At 40.0% G+C, this 19,801-nt stretch overlaps 2 protein-coding genes across 2 annotated transcripts in view; both read right to left on the bottom strand.

Annotated features, from left to right (window-relative positions):
• Positions 1–342: 342 nt before the first annotated feature.
• On the bottom strand, positions 343–15,083 carry LOC124999738 (myelin regulatory factor-like protein). The gene is made up of 24 exons (XM_047574739.1): positions 14,820–15,083; positions 13,013–13,123; positions 12,080–12,149; positions 11,420–11,481; positions 10,840–11,272; positions 9,592–9,801; positions 9,297–9,492; positions 9,037–9,113; positions 8,354–8,464; positions 8,188–8,278; positions 7,666–7,866; positions 7,359–7,467; positions 7,171–7,280; positions 6,307–6,452; positions 5,126–5,293; positions 4,958–5,029; positions 4,237–4,283; positions 3,590–3,745; positions 3,458–3,505; positions 2,878–2,962; positions 2,650–2,724; positions 1,661–1,772; positions 1,450–1,521; positions 343–1,006 (listed from the first exon to the last, which is right to left on the bottom strand). The coding sequence occupies exons 2-24, from the start codon at positions 13,083–13,085 to the stop codon at positions 914–916; spliced, it is 2,817 nt and encodes a 938-aa protein (XP_047430695.1). The 5' UTR covers positions 13,086–13,123; positions 14,820–15,083; the 3' UTR covers positions 343–913.
• A 1,497-nt stretch (positions 15,084–16,580) lies between these two features.
• Positions 16,581–19,801, bottom strand: part of LOC125000442 (leucine-rich repeat-containing G-protein coupled receptor 5-like) — a 32,043-nt gene continuing 28,822 nt past the window's right edge. The window contains exon 20 of the mRNA XM_047575995.1: positions 16,581–19,724. Coding sequence (XP_047431951.1) covers positions 19,000–19,724 — 725 coding nt within the window. The 3' untranslated portion in view covers positions 16,581–18,999. The remainder of the gene's footprint in view (positions 19,725–19,801) is intronic.

The following is a 19,801-nucleotide window of genomic DNA, read 5'->3' as shown; positions in this document are numbered from 1 at the left end:
CATTAGTGCTCTCTCTTCTTCATCTTATCATCATATTTATGATTTATTTCATAATGATATTCTTCAAACTAATGTCTCATATTGACTGGATCACATACTTACCTTATATTAATGTGATATTACTCTATGCAAACAAACCTCATGTTGTCTATATTGTAGTTTTTCCTAATAATTTAATATCATTAAATACTGTGTGTGTGTATTTATATGGTAGAGACACGGACTCAGATTTTTTCTAACGTGTTTTATTAAAGCAGTTCAGGAATCAGTCAGTTTTGTTCTTAGAAAAAAAAATATAAATTTTAACATCTTAACGTTCAGAAATGACTCAAACTACATCAGTGTTTGTTTTTATAAGTAACTTGACACTCGTTTTATTTTTAAATTTCATCTTTAACAACAGTTTTTTTTTCATATATTCCAAATTTCATAATTTATAAAAAAACAAAACGTTTTAGGATTAAATTCCCCACAATTGGCTGGTCACAGATATAATGTGTCTGTGACGTTACTTTTAGAGTTTTTTTTAGCATAATGAGGTAATATTACACAAACACACAAAAACGAGGGAAAGAATTAATTATTCTGAACAGAAGAAACGTTTTTCTTTTGGATCATCTGAGTGATTTTAAAGTCTCATGTCGGACTCCTGGTAATTATTCCTGTTGTTTTAGTGAATTATGGGACATATACTGAGTTTAATCGCACCATAGTCTGTGTGAAGCCTAACGAAGCAGAAAAGAAATAAAACGTAAAACACATTAAATAGCACAATATTACGGATCTGATCTAAATAAAATAAAAAATAATAATAATATTATAGAAGAAGTGACGACAGTCGTCTCTGATTCCTCTGACTGTCGTCTTAGTGTAGGGACAGAAAAATATACAAAATGTCAATTTGAATGTTTGGCTACGACTTTTTGCAGCGTCTGTAGAAGTGGAAGTAGTAATCTGTGAACAGCGCCCCCGCATAGTGGTGGTCAGTACTGCAGTCTCCTTGACCCTGTAGGACGACAGGGAAAAACACGTATTTATTATATTGTCATGATAAATATGCTCTGGAAAGTAATGAATCATTAACAATAAACTGGTGACTTCTGTAAATATTAACACCTGTGTTGTTGTCACGAGTGAAGAAATTAGTTATAGAGATAGAATCATGTTAACGTTAACGCATTTTAAAGCCTCTAGTGGACGTTAGAGGAACTGTAGCATCTTGGCATTTTTGTGCTTCATTTATTAATCTTTGAAGTTTTTTAATCCTCTAAATAAAAAGTCTAATCTCATCAAGGCTTCTGGAAAATAAACTCTTGGTTCCTGCATGAAATTAACTTTATACGACAGTAACTAAGTAAATGTTTGTCCTCGTCTGCGCTCAAAATGACCCATAACTGGAGAAAGGTTTGTGTTTGATGAAATATGAAATGAATGAATGAAGTTTCTTACAGCCACAGCCGAACGGAAGTGATATGAGCTGCGATAGTGACGAGCCACGTGAAGAGGCCACTCGTGTTCCCCCTGCAACAACACACACAAGACACATTACAGACATTTATTCCTCTGTCAAATGGCAGAAAGTTCAATCTGTAACAGACGTTTTTAAAAACAAATTAGTTTCTAGGCTGATAAAGTGTTTCATTCATTCAGTCCTGTTTACCTGAGTGTTTAACGGGTAAATGTTCTCAGTGACGGTGTTGACGTCCAACAGAGCAGAGCAGGACACCGACTCATCAAAACTGCACAGGTGGACGACCAGCAGCTCCGTGGAGCTATGCACAGACAAATCAACACCGATGAAGGAAATGTGGATTATTTCAACAACAGGAGACGCAAAAATGTCATCGACATAAAAACTTAGGCTGTCAAAATGAACACATTAACGTGGATTAATCCGTTATCACAGGGAGATATATGGGGAAATATTCCCTTCTTATTTGAGTCTGTTTGCACATGCAAAATGCAAAATATAAATTAATGCAAAAATATAAATTAACGATATTTAATCGCGATTAATCGATATTAATCAACAGCAACGCTGAGATTAATCTGATTAAATCTTTTAATCCTTTGACAGCACCAATAGTAGACGGAGGGAGAAGATCCTGAACACAATATTCAGAAACATAAATAATTAAATACTTATTTTGAACAAATACATTTTACATTTTAGAATTATTTGCTGCCTTTCCTTATTTGACCTCAGTGAATATTTGTGCGTCTCTATTAGCTGGATTTTACTGCCGATACATCCAGAATTATTATAATGGTTAATTATATAATAATTGTTTTAACACTTACATATCCTGAATTAAAAGTGCAACTCAAACTAATTTTTACATCTATTTTGAATTTTATTTGAATACAAATACAAACACATGATGAACTTTGGTTTAATGAGATTGTGACTGGATCATGTCTCCATGTGGTTCTGGTTCTGGTCCAGTGGTAGGTAGAGATCCATCAGAGACAGCAGCTGATACAATATTCTACTGACCACATGGTGGCGCTGCTGCTTAGTTACGGACAAATCAAGATTTCAGATTCTCAAGATTTCAAATTCATATCTCCAGTGCTGGAGACAAATATTAATGAATGGATGAATGAATTAATGTGTGAACACAGGAACGAGGTTATTCTGTTACTCACTTCATCTGCAGCGTGATTCTCATGTTGACTGGGACGAACTGGCTGATGGGAACTCTGAAGACGTATCTCCCCGGACTACAAACACGAAAAACACCGAAATCAACTCACGTCTGCAGCGACATTCGTGACTTATTATTGTTTATTTGCTCAAGTTGAACAGTAAAAGAAATGAAAAACTCATTAACAGTATAATTTAATAAAACGTTTTATCTGTTTTTCTTTACTCACCCACATTCGTCTCTCATGCAGTATTTGTTGTCGATCACCTGCTGGTTCTCTTTGATTATGAAAGACTCGATGGTTGTGTTGGTCCCTGGAAAAGATGAAAACAAATAGTGTGTTTCCTTTCATTCAGATCATCTTCATCCTGAAACAACACCAACGTGACTGGATTCTTTTAAACCGATGCCGTCGTTACAATTAATGTTAGAAATTGAGAAATATTAATATAGATTAAAAATGAAGGATATTTAATCGTGATTAATCATATTTATTAGTGTAGAAATCAAAGGGTTAATATAACATAATGTATAAAATACATGTTTATGTTGAAATATCATTAACATCATAAACAGATATTATTAATGTAAATTTTTCCCAAATTAAATTTCCTTTAAGTTTCTAACATTTTAACCACAAACCACTAAAACTGGAGAGATGTGTTCGACTTTAGGAATGTGCACGTTTAAGAAAACTTATTTCAGACATTTTGACTGTAGCTGATGCTAATTCAGCAGCGACGGGTCAAAATAAAACGCCAGTCACAATAAAAAAGTAAAAATAAAAAGGCTTATGTTGGAGGACTCACAGTCTTGGGCACTTCTCAACGAGTAATAAAGTGCTTCTCTTCTTTTTTCTGTTGAGAATAAAACATCAAATGTTACTAAACCACATTTAGTTTAAATTCATGTGTTTTATTCTTATATGAACAATCAGTGACCTGTAATGTTTGAGGTTTCTGTTTCAGGAGACTCAGTGACGGTGGCGTTGGTGCTGCCCTCTGTTGACGAAGGGCAGCAGTACACCTGGCTACAGTAGAGCAGGTCACAGAAGTCCACCTCAGGAGGCCAGAGGACCGGTGGTCTGGACGGCAGGACTGGAGGACAGAAAGGAAATAAAATAAAGTCTACAAACATCTAGAGACTACTGAAACTGGCTTAAGACCTTTATTCCAGACTGGAAGGACAGTGGAGAACCATGTTCTACCAGGAAGAAATAAATCCTGATTGATGGAGAAACGTTTGGAAGAAAAGCAGCAGTAGAACTCAGGGCTGTGTTTAATAGTGGAAGGAAGAGCATTTCACACCATGGACAATGTGAAGGGAACTCAAGGGACTGAACAGAAAACCACTGATCAGGGAGGACAACCGGGAAAAAAGGCTCCAATCTGACAGGGAGCAGCACAAAGACTCTGGAGACATGGAGGGAGGTCATGAGGTCTGAGGAGTCCAGTTAGATATTTTAGATGAATGTAACGTCTCTATTTGCAGATTTTTTTTTTTTTTTTTTTTTTTTTTTTTTTTTGTCAAATGGATCAATCATTTTTCTCGTTTGCACATGCTCAGTGGAGGTCTGATGTGAGGCTACCTGTGCTGGTCCAGGCTGTGGTCTGCAGAGGCATGATGGTGCCGTTACTAAACAGGAAGAAAGAAAAAGTCAGTTATAATAAAAAAAAAATAAAGCTACTGCTAATAGTGCTAATAGCTAACAGTACAATATAAAACCTCAGTTTAAGAGACAAACCAACAACAACAACAACAACAAAAAAAGATATTTACTTGTTGAGTATTTTCTATTTGTTTTTGTCTAAAGCTGAGTTTTTACAGTGTACTAGGCTTTTGCTCCTAGGTCTTCAACAGGGGGTCTGCGACCCCTAGAGGCTCTGCAGAGGTACTGCAGCAGGGCCACAAAATCTTTGGTTGATTAAACATTTTTTATGTATTTAAAAAAAAAAAAAGAAAAAAAGAAATTCCCCACAAATTTAAATTTCTTTAAATACACATTAACATGAATCCAACATATTGTATAAATGGAGGCAGAAGCTCCCATCAGCCAACTATTAAATATAAAATTAATATTTGAACCTGTGTATTATTTGAACAGCTTCATACTGAATGCAGAATGATAATAATACTGTATATTTATAAATAGCTCTAGGCCGAGTTTTATATAGAACATATATAGTTAGTGTTGGGGTCCTTAGCCTGAAGAGTCCCGCTTTAAGTGGACCAAGTTATTATCTGATGATTTATAGGATTTAACAAGACGATCACATTAGAAATAATATTTTTTTTTTTTTTTTTTTTACCTGTTGTTGGGAAAAACCTCAAAGTCTTCTGACTTCAGATTCAGCAGGTACAAGGTGGTGAAAGAGATCATGCTGCACACACAACATCATTGTCCGTAGTTAATCTCTGGTCGATATATTTGTTGTTTTATGGATTTAAAACATCAGACAGTGCCATGAAGGCCTCACCATAGAGCTATAGCGACCAGCAGGGCGGCGATAATGGCCTGGAACAGCCGATGATGCAGACAGTAGTTGTATATGTGACTACGATCCTTCTCCTGAATCTGGACTCTCGGCGTCTTACAGGCGTCAGGACTCGATGGCGTCGACACTACGCTGTTGTTCTTCGACCTCCTGTTGAAAAAAAAAACCACCAGAGCTCGAGCTTTTATTTTGAAAAGTGTATTCCAAGATTAGTCCCATAATTAAGATAAACGAGCTTTGAAGGCTACAGTAACGGACCAATGAACAGCGCTGAACTCTCCTCATTCACACCCACAGTAGTTTCCATAAACCCGACTGTCCTTGAACTGTGATTTACATTGATTCACTGATAACACGGCCAAGTCGCTATTATGCAACGCACAATTTATTCAGTGCTTTTCCAGGGCACTGCTGATAACATGGACGTACAATACTACTTTAATGAATTTTTGATGGCTGAGGTTTTTAAATGTCAAGTTAAGACTGTTCTACTGACAAAAGTCTAAACTCAGCTTGTTGTAATTTGAGTAATCACTGAAAATAGTTGTACTTTACATAAAAAACAAACAAATAAATAAATACATATTGTAGAGTATCCTAATTATTTTCTCCAATCTCTAAAAGTATATATGCAAAACCACAGATTTTACAAGTATATTTCTGAAACTGTCTCAATCATCCTTTCTGAAGAATTAACGAACGCAGATTCTGACAGCGTCCATATGTAAATAATATGTCATGGCTATTCAAAATAAAACCAACACAACTGACATACCGCAGGCCAGACAGTTCTATTCTGTTGAGTAATAACATTTACAGAAATGCTCCCTTCAGCCTCCGAGCCTCTAGGGGGCAGCACGACAATACTAGAAAGACTAAAGGTGGTCAGTTTTATGAGACATTGAAATGAAAAAAATAAAAAATAAAAGTCTAAACTGACTGATCTCTAAATTCCCAGGTCCATTTAAGATCTTTAAACGTCCAACGCTAGCTAGCAACAAGAAGCTACTGCAATTAATCCAAAACTGTTGTGTTGAACTTCTTGACTACACTGAGATTAATCGGATTCAAATTTCTGATGGTGTGACACCACTAGATATTATCTATAGTAACAAAGGACTGAGTTGACAGATTAATTAATTGATTAATTGATAAACAGGTACCCGGTGGAGCGCAGGCTTCCCGTTAGACTCTTCAGTTTGGCCAGTCGGCGGTTCCAGCCCTCAAGCTCTTGGATTCGAGTCTCCAGATTATCAGTGAGCTTCGACAGCTGCTGCACCGCCCCCACGTTCTCCATGAAGATCTGCTCCTGGAGGAGGAGGAGGAGGAGGGCATCAGTGCTGCTTTATACGAGACAAACATTTTCCAGAAACTCTACAAGTCCAGTTTCAGCTTTGTTGGGCGTATCGATCTAAATGTCGATACCAAGGCTAGTATCCGTATCAGATTGATACTAGCGTGATGAGATCGATACTTTTATTACAGTTCCTCTTCTACACGTCCAGTGAATTTCTTCTCATAGAGTTCATGCAGCTTCTCAACAAGTCTGTGCTACCTGCACCACCTTCTCCATCCACCTGTGTTAAAAGGTGGAACTGATACTGGTACTGAAATGTGTCGATATTTGGAAGAGAAGATGATTACACGGGATGCAAACCCATTTCTTCAGTGGAAAGTGAATGAGCCAACATTTCCCTCTAGGAGCTATTTTTATATTTATTATTACATTACAACTATCGGTTTTTATATCGGCAATATCAGCCCTGTATGTACCTGGTATCGGATTGATACCAAAATCCCCGGTATCACCCACCCCTAAATCGAGTTGAACCCAAGAGAACTGGACTTAAGATAAGATAAGATAAGATAAGGTAAGATAAGATAAGCTAAGATAAGACAAGCCTTTATTTATCCCACAGCAGTCGAACTGAAGAGGAAACGTCTTCAGAAACCTCAACAAGTCCAGTTGTTCCTGTTTCATATTCGTTTCTTGGATGAACCTTGAACCCAGATGGACCTTGTCCTACCTTGTCTACCATAAGGAAGTTGTGAATCCTCTCTCCGTCAGAAAAGATGACATCGCCGACCTCCTTCACTGCGGTTGGTAGCAGCTCCTTCACCTCCTGAGCTATTATACCTGAAACACCACCACACACGTGTCAACGCCAACGGACTCAAACACAACATTTATCAGACGTTCTGGTGATTGTGGTACCTGTTTGGTGGGGTTGGTCTATTCCCATGGTGGAGGCGAAGTCTGGTTTATAATCAAACTCGACTAGCCTCATCTGGGTGATCCTCTTCAGCTGCTGCTCAGAGTCGACCTTACAAATAAACAACACAATTGTCGATAAAGAATCGAAAGAAGTTGAAGGAGTGTTTGAAACTCTAACCCTAAACAAACAAATCTAACATCAACCATTAGTTGAGTAATAAATTCCAGTAGTTTACAGATGCTGTAAACGTATCGGCTCGTGCTTCTTCTATCATTTATTTCTGTAAACATTTCATCGTCTCTTCACCTCCTGTATGTTCTGCTTGGCGCGGGAGTCCGACGGCTGCATGATGGCGCCCATCACCTTGGCGTTACCGCAGACGACCAACGCCTCGTCAGGTGAGTCCGTGTTGATGCCCACGCGACCCTGGAGGACGACGGCATCCTGCGCCGCCCCACGCTGCCACATGGCGTCGCCATCGGTCTCAAACTGGCCGGGGTTGGAAGCCTGATGGAGGAAGACATAGCTTATGTCTGCGAAAGGCCTCAGTCGATCATTTGCAGCATATAATTCATTAGAGTTTCTTTGTTTTGCTTTTGTTTCTTATACAAAAATATCAACACAGATTTTTTGTATATACAGGCTATATTTTTTGTAACATATACATATTTTTTATCCCCCTTTTAGATCTGTGTTTGCAAATTTTTGTACATTTTATGTTTATATTTTTTGTTTAGCTCCTGCACCGTAGACCTTTATGCTTAGATCTTATTTCTTTCTTCTGAGCTTTAATTTGCTCATTGCTTTGACATAAAACAACATTTTTACCCTGACGATTATTCTTTCCGACACCAGCGCTGTGAGGAGGAAAGTTTCATCTCCGACCGCTGCGTACAGGCCAACCACCATTTGAAAATACCTGCACAAACACAAGCACTCATCATTATGAGCATATAGCTCTGGCTGGTGTCCATTCATGTTCCCAGTCTCGTACCTCTGGTCAGGGTTTGGTTTTCCTTTTTTCCTCATGTTGTTGGCTGTCGTCTCGCTGAAGTGCAAACGTCCAAGCGTCACCTTGGTAATTTTATCCCCCGGCAGACTGACTCTAGAGAAATAAATGTCCACTTAAAATCAAACCACTGACTGCGATGAATAAATACATCTTTGTGCTTCTTGTCGGGGTGAGAATGCTGAGCTAAGCTATTGTTAGCTTAATAGCTAGGTCACAATACCTCTACCCTTCTGTAACGGCATAAATTAACAGACATGAGTCTTTAATGTGCCACAAACCTTATGTTGTAATATATGACATAAATCCTTACTAGAAGAACCAAAACATGACATTACCAGTAACTGTTAGCTAGCCTTAGCTAAAGCTAACATACCCACAAAGGAATCAATGTATCTTCTGTCTGAGAAATTGCATTTTATGCTTCAACTTCTGTAATTTAATATGTTATGTCAGCATATTTCAGTATTCTGGATCTATATAGTCTAGTGAATTTCTTAGACAAATGTAGTTGAGTTTTCACACCTCCAATATCACACGATTGCTTTTATTTTTTAACTTCAAACTGTTGTAGATCACATCGGTACTGATATTATAATTTAATGTAACATTAAGTCATAACTTCAGACTCTTGGTGGATCCTGTCCCACGCTGGGACTCGTACCTACCTGACCGGGTGGAAGGGCTTCTTGCTGCGGTCGGGTTGAGACTGTTCGATGGTCACCAAGTGGTTGGGAGTTTCCAGCTAAGAGGAGGGGAAGACATATGATTGTCACAAATCGGAATACTGCATTAAAGGATGCTAATGGCTGCGTGCTAGGCCATTAGCATGGCCAATGGGAGGAAATGAAGACATGTCGTTAATTTTTTTCTGCAGTCTGTGGTATGTACCTTACAGACACGGTAATAATAATAATCCTGTACGCACCTTAATCCCAAACACTTTTATCTGGAAGTGGTCGACTTCCTTCGGCCCGCTCTGCGTCCCGACGTACTGCGGCTCTGCAGCCATGCCGATGTGAATGGTCACCTGAAAGTGGTTCTTTTTCTGACAAACAAAGGCCTCGTCAGGGGTAGAATAGTTGAAGCCTTTATCTGTATCGACATGGTAGGCGGGAGGAGACCTGAAACACAAAATTAATCCCCGTTTAAAGTGAAACTTGTTAGTCCATCCAACAAATGACTAAAATCAAAGCCATTTATTCAGCAGGTCCTGTACTCACAGTGTCTGGAAGCTGCTGCCGTACAAAGTGCTCCATTGTTCTGGCCTGTACTGTTCCCAGGTCAACAGCTGGAAGGATCCCAGTCCACCAACACCAACACAATTCCCTATACTGCCGCCATGAGTCCCATCAGCCACAGAGCAGTAACCATCGACTCCTGACAATGGTTCTTCAGACTTCGACATCCTCCTTTTTTTACTCTCCGGGGAGCTGCAGCAGGACAAGACAAGAGTCAAAATCCACTAGGATGAGTTTTGTAATGAAGCCTCAGTTAAAATTATGATGGTTACATAAACCATTGTTTATATCATACACTAAAGACAAGTCTATTTTGTCTCTATTGGACCTTGGACTCAATCATATTAAGATGTCGGCCGTCGTGCTGACGGTTCTGTCTTGCCTTCTGCTGCTCATTGTACTGGTGTTCCACATGGTTCAACTTTAGGTCCACTAAACTTTGTCTTTGTAGGATTATTTTCACCTATATTCTACTTTTTTTCAGTTTTGTTTTCTCTGTCTCATCTAAAACTACAGAATCTCCTCTTTCCATTCATACAAATCACAACAGAGCCACAGCTGACAGAGGAAACATGCTGATTCATATCTTGATATTTCATCAACTCCCAAACTGACCACAAAAGCAACTGATATTGTTTGCGTTACCTTTTGTGGCCATTTTGAGCCTGTACAAATGTTTTTCCATCAACTATGAACCGCACCGTGACTTGCCTGAAAGAATTTGAATCTTGCATGTGCCTCAACTTCCTATATGATTCTTTGCTTCCATGTTATTGCTATTTTAGCTTTAATAAACATAGTAGAACCATCTTGTATGGAACCAGACTTTTACAACAATGTGTAACACGCCTTCGTGACTTGTTTCCATGGGGAGTTAAATGCACATATCAGTATTTTTATGGATTTTATAATGTGCAGTCATCGTTGAATGAGATGATCTCTAGGCTAAATAAAATGTCCAAAGGTTGAATTGTGCGTTCGTTGCCTCCTGTAATGGAATCAGTCGTATTATGGAGCCAGATTCACTTTCAAGATGTAAAAATCCAACGTGGAGGAACTTTGGGTTCTTTGTTTGATCCAAATGTGCAAATGGAGAGTGGACCTGGTTCTGTTTTACTAGAACCTTTGGAAAACGTGTGAGCTGTGTTTCTAGAAAACTCTGGGTCCAGTGTTGCTGAATGAGTTCATTGACATCTCTGACAACATTCATAGTGACACGTGTTAGCTTACCAGCTGTGTAGCGAGGTCATGGATTCCTGCAGACAGGTTGAAGTGGCCGTCGATATATCTGGGATCATGCCAACGCTTGATGTGCTGTAGCTTTTGGAGTGAGGTAAAGGCGGAGAAGGAGGGGTGGGTGGGGTGTAAACCTGCGAGCAGCTCTGGGGACTCAGGTGTTGTTGGTTTTCAGGTGAGTAGTGTGAGTTTTGGGGCAGGTGGAGGGGTGGGATAGGTGGTGCAGGTGGAGTCCCAGACTTAATATAAGTGTTAGTGAGGCTCAAATGGTGATGATGCTGGTTGTGGCTCAGCAGGTTGGGATGGGTGGGGGTGGAGACTCGGTCCTTAAAGTGACAGGACGAGGAGGCGCCGAGTTGGGTCGCCGGTTGATAAAGTTGCTGGTTGTTCTGTTGGTTGGACCAATAGGACGACTCATAGTGGAAGTCTGCCAATTAGAAAAGAGCATCATTAGGTTTGGATATCTGTACTGACTGATTCATTTCCATCAGCCACATCTAGAGTGCAGAAAACTAAAACGTGGCAACAACAGGTCTGTCTTTTTCAGGAGTAGTTCCGAGGTTATGGATGGTACCTGGTATCTGTGCAGGTGAACAGGCCTCAGAGCTCGAATCAGGAGGAGACTCAGGGAGCATGCTGGAAAATAATAATAATAAAAACACGTTATGAGTAGATTTTAATTTTTAACGGAGTATTTTAGTGTATTTCCATCACTGAGCTGATAACCAACTGGGTCAGTGATGTTTTTATGTAGAGTATGTTATGTAAAAATTGTAGATTTCACAAGCTCCTGTTACTACTCTTACTACTTCACCAACATACTAGAAATGTTTGAAGACTTTAATGTTAATATTTTATCTTAATAAACAAAGAATTTATTATTTTTAATAATTTAAGATGATAATTTCAGATAATTTAAGACTTTACTTAAATACATAACTTACCTAAGACCATGAAAAATTAGTTTTACTTATTACCAAAACTATATATAAATTCACACATGGATATGAATAAGATGATTTAAATCGGCCAAAAACTATTAAAACAATATCGTAAGTCTTTTTGAAATGGTTTCATTTTCTAACTAAGCTAAACAAAAACTGCATTAAAATTATATTATTTTGCTAAAATCCATTAGTTATGTCTTTGTCTGAGGTGAATCAAAGGTGCAAATGAATGAAAAGGAGTTCTAAAGTTTGAGTCATGAATGCAGTTTTTCTGGAAATCATCTTACAAGCTGCTGGGGTCCATGTCGTTGCTCAGATATTGCTCCAGGATGCTCGTATCCACGGCAACATCCTGACCTGTGTACAACATGATTTAATTCATTATTATGAATGTGGTTTGTCACAAGCCTTCAACCAGGAGGTCAAGTCCCATGTTTTAACAGAGACTTTGCAGTTTAGTTAATATTAGCTCAAAACTTCAAAAAGATAGGTCCTTATAAACCACCTCCAAACCTTCTCCAGGACCATAAGAACATCCCTAAGGATCTTTGGGACCTGCTCATGACAAACTACAGCTGAAGGACAAAATGATCTCCCTCAAGGTTCACTCTTACTAGTTCCAGTACCTTCTCAAAAACTATAGGAACACTTGAAAGAGACACTGGGTCATTTTTGAGGATCCTGGAAAGACATTTTCATCTCTTTGAGGACGAGTTGGTCACTTTAATTTCTTTGAAAACCCTCTTCAAGGACCATGAAACTCTTCTTAACCTTCTCTAAACCTACAAGAACCCATTAAAGGACCACAACTTCAAGCACCTCTATATCTTCTCCAGGAACCACCGGAAGCATTTGAAGAACAACTTTACCTCTTCAAGAACCTTGGAACCTCCTTGGAACTAATTACATTCGCTTCAAGAGACACTGAAGGACCATAAAAACCCCTCTAAGGATCCCTGAGACCTTCTCTTGACCAACGACAGCTTAAGGATGGTTTCCTTCCTGTCTCCTTGATGACAAACTGGTCACTTTTATTTCCAATAAACCTTCTGTGAGGACCATGGAACTCATTTGAATCTTCTCAAATTCCCAAGAACCCTTTCAATGAACACTACTCATGCACCTATATAGTACATCTTCTCCAGGAACCACTGGAACCACCTGATGGACAAGCCGTGTCATCAGAAAACTTTCCGGATGAAGAGCTTTAATTGTCTCACCGCTGAAGAACTGCTGCAGAGCCTCGTTCTCTCCCAGGACCTGGACGGGCAGCCGGTCGGCTCCAGGCTCCATGCTGCCCAGCAAGGAGGAATCAGAGGGGATGGGGCTGTCTGGAGAACATAAATAATAATAATAAAAAAAATCCTCAGGTTAACCCTCCTCAGACCAGGAACCATATGTGGTAACGTGGTGTCCTGGTTCCTCTCAGTGAGGTTTATTGTCATGTGGTTTTCATTGAGCCAATCAGAGAAGATCAAGGAAATGTTGTCAGGTCTAATCAGGGTCTAATGTGGTCTACAAGGTCCCCCTCTGAACTGGTTTATTAGGAACCATGAAGAAGAACAAGTGTCCTAATGTTTCTAATGTGATGATGTTGATGATGTTCTAATGTCAAAAATACATGTTTACATTAGTTTAAGGACCAGGAACCAGATATGGGAGATTCATTCATCTGGATTTAACACAGGAACATTCAAAAAATTTTTGCAAAAAGTCTCCTTGTGCTCTACAATAACACTCTTAAGGTTTGAAATTTCCAAGTATTTCACAGCAATCAGCTTTTGTGCTTTTTTGTGAGCTCAGATGTCTTTATCAAACCATGTCCATGTTTCTTTTTCCGTGTTAACTCATCAGTTACTAATAATTAACACAGAAAGTCTGGAGCGAGATAGAAACGCCAGCCACCATTTTCATTATCTGCCAGGTAATTATTGACTATTGATCAATTGTTTGGGAAAATAAATAGCTGGACATGTCCTTTCGTTATAGTTTAGACTTAAAAACAAGTGTTCTGACCTAAATATCTGCAGCCGGACCGTAAAGTTTGTCTGGAATCTCTCCGGAGGGAAGTCATTCAGTTAAAACACGCCCCATTCAGAGTGAAGTTTAACCTCTTAAACTTCAGCAAATAAAACATCTTTCACTTGTTTTTACTTTCTAGAATGTTATAAAACAAACTATATATGTATTTTTGAAACATATTTGAGGGAAAAACAAGATTTTAAATCTGATTACAATGAAATTAAAGAACAAGTTAGGAAACTGTGAAAAGAAAAATATTTTAGTTATACATCAGCTCATTGTCTGCAAACAATTTAACTCCTTCTACTCAGGATGAATTATTTATTGAATCTTGTTTTAACTACAAAAAAAAAAAATCAAGTCTGAATAGTTGAAAGAAAATAAGCAGCATTTGATTAAAAACACACTCTATAAAACTGTAGCAAGATAACTACTGCTAAAGCTTTTAAAGTGTCACTTACATTGGACAAAATAACATTAAGATTTACTCAGAAAACACACACACACACACACACACACACACACACACACACACACACACACAGCCTGTATAGCCTGAATTTGACTTCAGTAACTGTTGTAAGAACTGAACTCTTTATCCGCCCTTCATCGATCCCGACCTCCTCCTGGATTCTCTATTGTTCTGTATAAATGCCACGTAGAGATTTAATTGCACCTAAAGTGCGAAAAAAATAATGTTCATAGTGATTTATATGATAAATTAAAGTTCTGTTGTCTTTTATATTAACGTAAATTCAACGTAGAGAAGAACATTACTGCAAGAGGAAACATTTGAGGACTCATTTGTAACCGTTTATGATTGTTTGACTATTTATTGATCAGCTTTTAGCGGCTTTTCTTTCACTGAGTCGTACTTTGAAAATAAAAATGAGTTTTTTCTTGACATTACAGCTGAATTATTACTGTTTTTTGTTGTTTTTTTTTTTTGTTTGCTTTTTGTGATATTTTCCTCTTTAAACAGAACCTGCTTCAGTACAAACATACCTGGGAGCTTCTCCAAGATGGCCGCCAGTCAGTCGGTGATCCCTGACTTGATCTGACCAGCTCGGCCTCAGGTACAATCCATGAGTGATTCAGGATTTAGATCCTCTGTCTGTCCTCTGAATGTGTCCGATATTCTTCTTCTTCTTCTTCTTCTTCTTCTTCTTCTGCGGTCGTATTTACTGACGTGTCTCTTCGTGCTGGGAGGAATTCTGTCTTTCTTGCTGCTGTTGTTGTCTGTGGCGTCTGATCGTCTTCGTCCCTCAGATGGACTTTGAGCTTTGAACAGGAAAAGGTGAAAGACGTTCACACACCTGACGCAGACGAGAAGCCATAAACTAGTCAGGAAAAAAAAAACACACAACGTCTGTCCTGGATAAATATTAAAATGAAGGTCAGGAAAATAAAAGAGCAGCAGAGTTAAAAACTATTCATCTGAATTTAATTTCACAGTTTTTGAAGCTGAAAAAGCTGCAAATAAACTGTCTAGAAACCAGGAGGTGCTGCAGAGAGGAGTCGGGATGTTGACTCCTGTCTGGAGGAGGAGGAGGAGGAGGAGGAGATGAAAGGAGGTGGATAAGAAGAAGGAGAAGTAGAAGAAGGAAGATGAATAAGAAAATGAAGAAGGAGAAGAAATGGAGAATGTGAAATGGAGAAATTAAGAAATTAGCAAAAAGAGGAGAAGAAGAATGATCGGAAGAAAAAGAGGAGAAGAGGAGGAGAAGAGGGAGGTGGAGAATAATGAGGAGGAGGCGAAGAAGAGTTCATCATGTAGTTCCCTCTTCTCTCCATCAGGGGGCAGTAAAGCTTCAGTTTCCCTCCTTCCATCCACAGCACCTCCTTTTATCCAGGAGGAGGTGCTGCAGGAACACAATCGGCTTCATGACTGACCTCTGACCTCAGGAGACCGAGGTTCAGGAGGAGGAGAAGGAGGAGGAGGAGAAGGAGGAAGCGGAGGAAGAGGAGGAGGAAGAGGAAGAACAGGAGGAGGAAGAGGAAGAACAGGAGGAGGAGGAGGAGGAGGGATACTTGTCGTCAGGACGATGACTGAGATGTTTGTGTTGTTGTGGGTAATTGTGCAATTGTTTTACACATTTAACTTCATTAACCACAGATCAGTGTTCTGAGCGCGCTCAGTAGACGACTCATCGGTCCACATCAGCTGATACCGACGACGACGAAGAAGAAGAAGAAGAAGAAGAAGATGAAGAAGAAGACTGAATCCTGAGCTAAACCTCACTGATTAATGAGGAGAGAGGAGGAGCAGAGGTCAAAGGTCACGCTTACATCCTCCTCCTCCTCCTCCTCCTCCTCCTCCTCTCTCCTGCTCCTCTGGAACCCTTCAGAATAAAAGCTTTAGCAGGAAGTCGCTCTCAGCCTCTCGTCATTAGAAACAGATTCAGAGAATCAAACTCTTTGAAACTTAATGAGGCCGTAAAATAAAATGTTACCACTCAATTTCAAATCTCCTCCTCTTCCTCCTTCTACACCTCCTCATTCATTTTCTTCCTCTCCTCCTCCTTTGCCTCCATCTCCTTCGTCTTCTTCATTTTCTTCTTCGTATTTGATCTGAAACGACACTAATAAACTTCACGCTGAGTTCTGTGGACGGGATGAATGAAGAGGAGGAGAAGAGGAGGAGAAGAGGAGGAGGTGTTTATTGTTGCTTAAAAACATGTTGAACTAGTTTGATTTTCTAATAAAGATAAATGAAGTTCATCAGTTTTTAACTGTTCAGAGATGAAGTAACAGAACTCGGACACGTTTCAGTCAAACTGTTTCTTTATTTACGCCACAAACTAAAAACACTCACATATTTTACAGGAACAGAATTCATTTCTGAAGTAACAACTATTTTAGTTCTGAACTCTTCTTTTTTTGTTGTTTTTAAGAAATTTAACCTGAAATAAAAACTCAGGACATTTGGTTTTCTAAACACAAATTCACACATTGAACATCAAAAAAAAGAAAAACATCAGCTTCAGCTTTTAACGACGTCTCACGTCTTCGCTCATGGAGAAAAAAAAAAAGATTTGTGTCGAAGCTTATTGCAGATTGTGAGTTTTTCCTTCGTGCAACACAGAGAAATCATCAAATTTAACACCAAACACAGAGAGTGTTGAAAACATTAAAAACTAATCCTCCAGAGGACGTTTGAGGCTCATTCCCGGCAGATGTTGGTCCCGATTTCCAACCCAGACATCTGGTCTTCGTCTCCAGCTCCCTGTCCAGTTCATTAGGTACAGCAGCACCACGTCTTTCTGTCTAAATAAAGCCGAGTCTGAAAGGTGGTGATTCACCTGGACGGTGGTTGTGTGATTGTGGAGGACGGAGTTGGTTCGGGGGAGATGATATATATTTTAGAAACAAGCTACAAGTCAATAGAACTAGAAAATACCAGAACCTTCATGTAGACTGGATTTAGAGTAGGACCTGTACCTAATAAAGTGGCCATCTATTATTTGTACATGTGACTGTAACCTCCTTGTATCCAACCAACAGAAATGCAATGATGTTAGCATGTTAGCGTGCACTTAGCGTAGCATTTAGCACTCCATTTCATAGTTTTCTCTGCAGATTTACATTTATGTCACATTTTGTCATTACGTCCGTCTGTACTAAATAAACATCATAGAATGAACTGGTGAAGATGATCCGGACGCATGCGTGTGATTCTACGCAGGATTACGGGGACAGTTAATATCTGGACTTCAGAAAGACTCAGACTACGATACAAACACAAAACCAGAACCGTCCTGTAGTTTAGATTCAGAGCAGGACTCTTATATCAGAATACATTCTCTAGTGTACCTAATGAACCGGCAAAGCGAGTGTCCCTGAAGTGAACACAGACCTAAGCTTCTGGTCATGATGACCCCTTGTGGCCACATGAGGAAATACACTCTCCTTCAAAAGGCAAATACAGGTTGTTGTTTTTCATCATCCAACCTCAAGGGGGCAGTGATGAGTCAATTAGATGTGTTCTTGTAAAATGACACCAAGTGTAAAATATAGAATATAATATCTGTACAACTCTTCAAAACATTACAAACAGCAAAGACTAAACAAAAGGAAAACACTAGGATTGTCACAGTAGCCTGTATTTACAACAATATGTACAAACACATTTACTGAACACACACAGTCACACATGTGGTCCGTTTAATTCTGTACAGCTGCTCTGACCTGTGGTTTCTTTGGAGATATTATGAATATTACGACCAGTTTTTATATTTCCCAGCTGGTGAACATGAGCTACAGCTGTTTTTATTTTTTTTATTTGTATTTATTTTTGTGTGTCTTGATTCCCGTTTTCAGTGTCGAGGTCGACTCTGTGATAAAAATCACACAGACGCTGCAGATTTCACACACACTCGCAGAAACACGAGTCGTCGCCGCTGGCGTTTGGTCGAACATTTGGAAACACGGGGCTGTAAATTCTGTTGTATTTCAAAATAAAAGCTGGTGAATTTACAGCCCCTCTTCGTGCTGACTTTGTGTTTGTCCTCGGGGTCAGGATTGAGATTTGATAATTAAAGATGAAAGGAGGCGCGGAAAAAGGTAAACGAGTACATGTTGTCCTGTGGTTTTACTTCCTTTCACTTCCTTTCTGCTACATTTGCTGCCTCAGAGTCTCATCAGTCCGTCTTATGTTCGTAGACTGTAGAAAACATGGCGCCATGACAGTTCCTGTTAACCCTTATGTTGTGTTAGCATCAAATTTGACTCGGTTACAAGGTAAAATACTTGAAATACGAACCTTCCAGGAATATTGGTGAACCCATCGATCATAGAAAAACGTCTTAGGGAGCTCCGTGGATCAAATGTGGCTCAATTTACAATTTTTTTTAGATGGTCTGCTAAAGGTCTGCCGAGCCAAAAAATAACATTTAATTCAGTGTTTACATGGATATAAATGTTAGATATGAGCTGAAAAACAAAAACTGGATGAACATTATTTTTTGACAATTTTGGGATGGACTACGTCAATTTGTGTCGCTAACACAAAATACGTCGGCATCTTTCTAACACGTTAAAAGGGTTAAGCCTGTGGAGCTCCCCCTGGTGGCTGGCTGCAGTATAAGTCATAGGAGCTGTCGTGGCGTCCATTTTTTTCTACCGTCTACGGGATAAACTGAAATGGTTTTGTCAGGTCAGAATTTGAAACTCTTGGTTTGCGAGTTTAGCGACGTGGAGCAACAAACGCCACCGAATGTCGCGCCCTTCCTCGCCCCGCTGCCTCTTCTTCGTCTTCTTTAACGCCTCCGACGACCACGAGCGCCTGCGTTGAGTCACACGACTGCTTCTCTGCGTCCTCATCGTACGCTGAATCCAGCGTGCTTCCTCCTCCTCCTCCTCCTCCTCCTCCTCTGCTGTGGAGTTTTGGGATGGCCACGCCCCCACAGGTTCGCTTGGCGAGCGTTGCTAGCTCCTCCCTTGCAAGCGGGTTGAAAAGCAGGTATAACAGCGGGTTGATGCAGGCCGGTAACGGCGCCACGAGGAGCAGCACCCCCTTCGCCGCCTCCGGGCCGGCGGCGCTGGTGGAGGGGAGTCTCAGCAGGGCGGAGAAGGAGAGGAAGGCAACGGGGAGGAAGAGGAGGCAGTCGGAGAACAGAAGCCAGGCCACGTGTCGAGTCAATGCCGCCTCCTCCTCCGAGGTGGGCGGAGCCTTGCTGGCGCGACAATAGAGGCGAGTGTAGGCGAGAGTCATGAGGAGGAAGCAAAGCGAGTCGAAGAGCACCAGGGAGACGGAGAAGGCCAGGGAGGAGGAGGAGGAGGAGGAAGGCAGCGGCAGACAGAGGGAGGTAGTACTGTGTCCGGCCACCAGAGGGGGCAGCGTGACGGCGAAGCCCAGGAGGAAGCAGAGACCGACGGACAGACGGACGGAGGGCTGCGACATGGAGCGACCTGGAGAAAACATCACGATAAATTATTAACAATAAACTATCCTGGTTTATTGGTGAATCGATTGGAAATTTTGTAGC

Source organism: Mugil cephalus, chromosome 22, assembly GCF_022458985.1.
Source record: "Mugil cephalus isolate CIBA_MC_2020 chromosome 22, CIBA_Mcephalus_1.1, whole genome shotgun sequence".
NCBI classification, from domain to species: Eukaryota; Metazoa; Chordata; class Actinopteri; order Mugiliformes; family Mugilidae; genus Mugil; species Mugil cephalus.
Note: the sequence above shows the minus strand (reverse complement) of the source record. Positions and strands in the feature narration are given on the sequence as shown.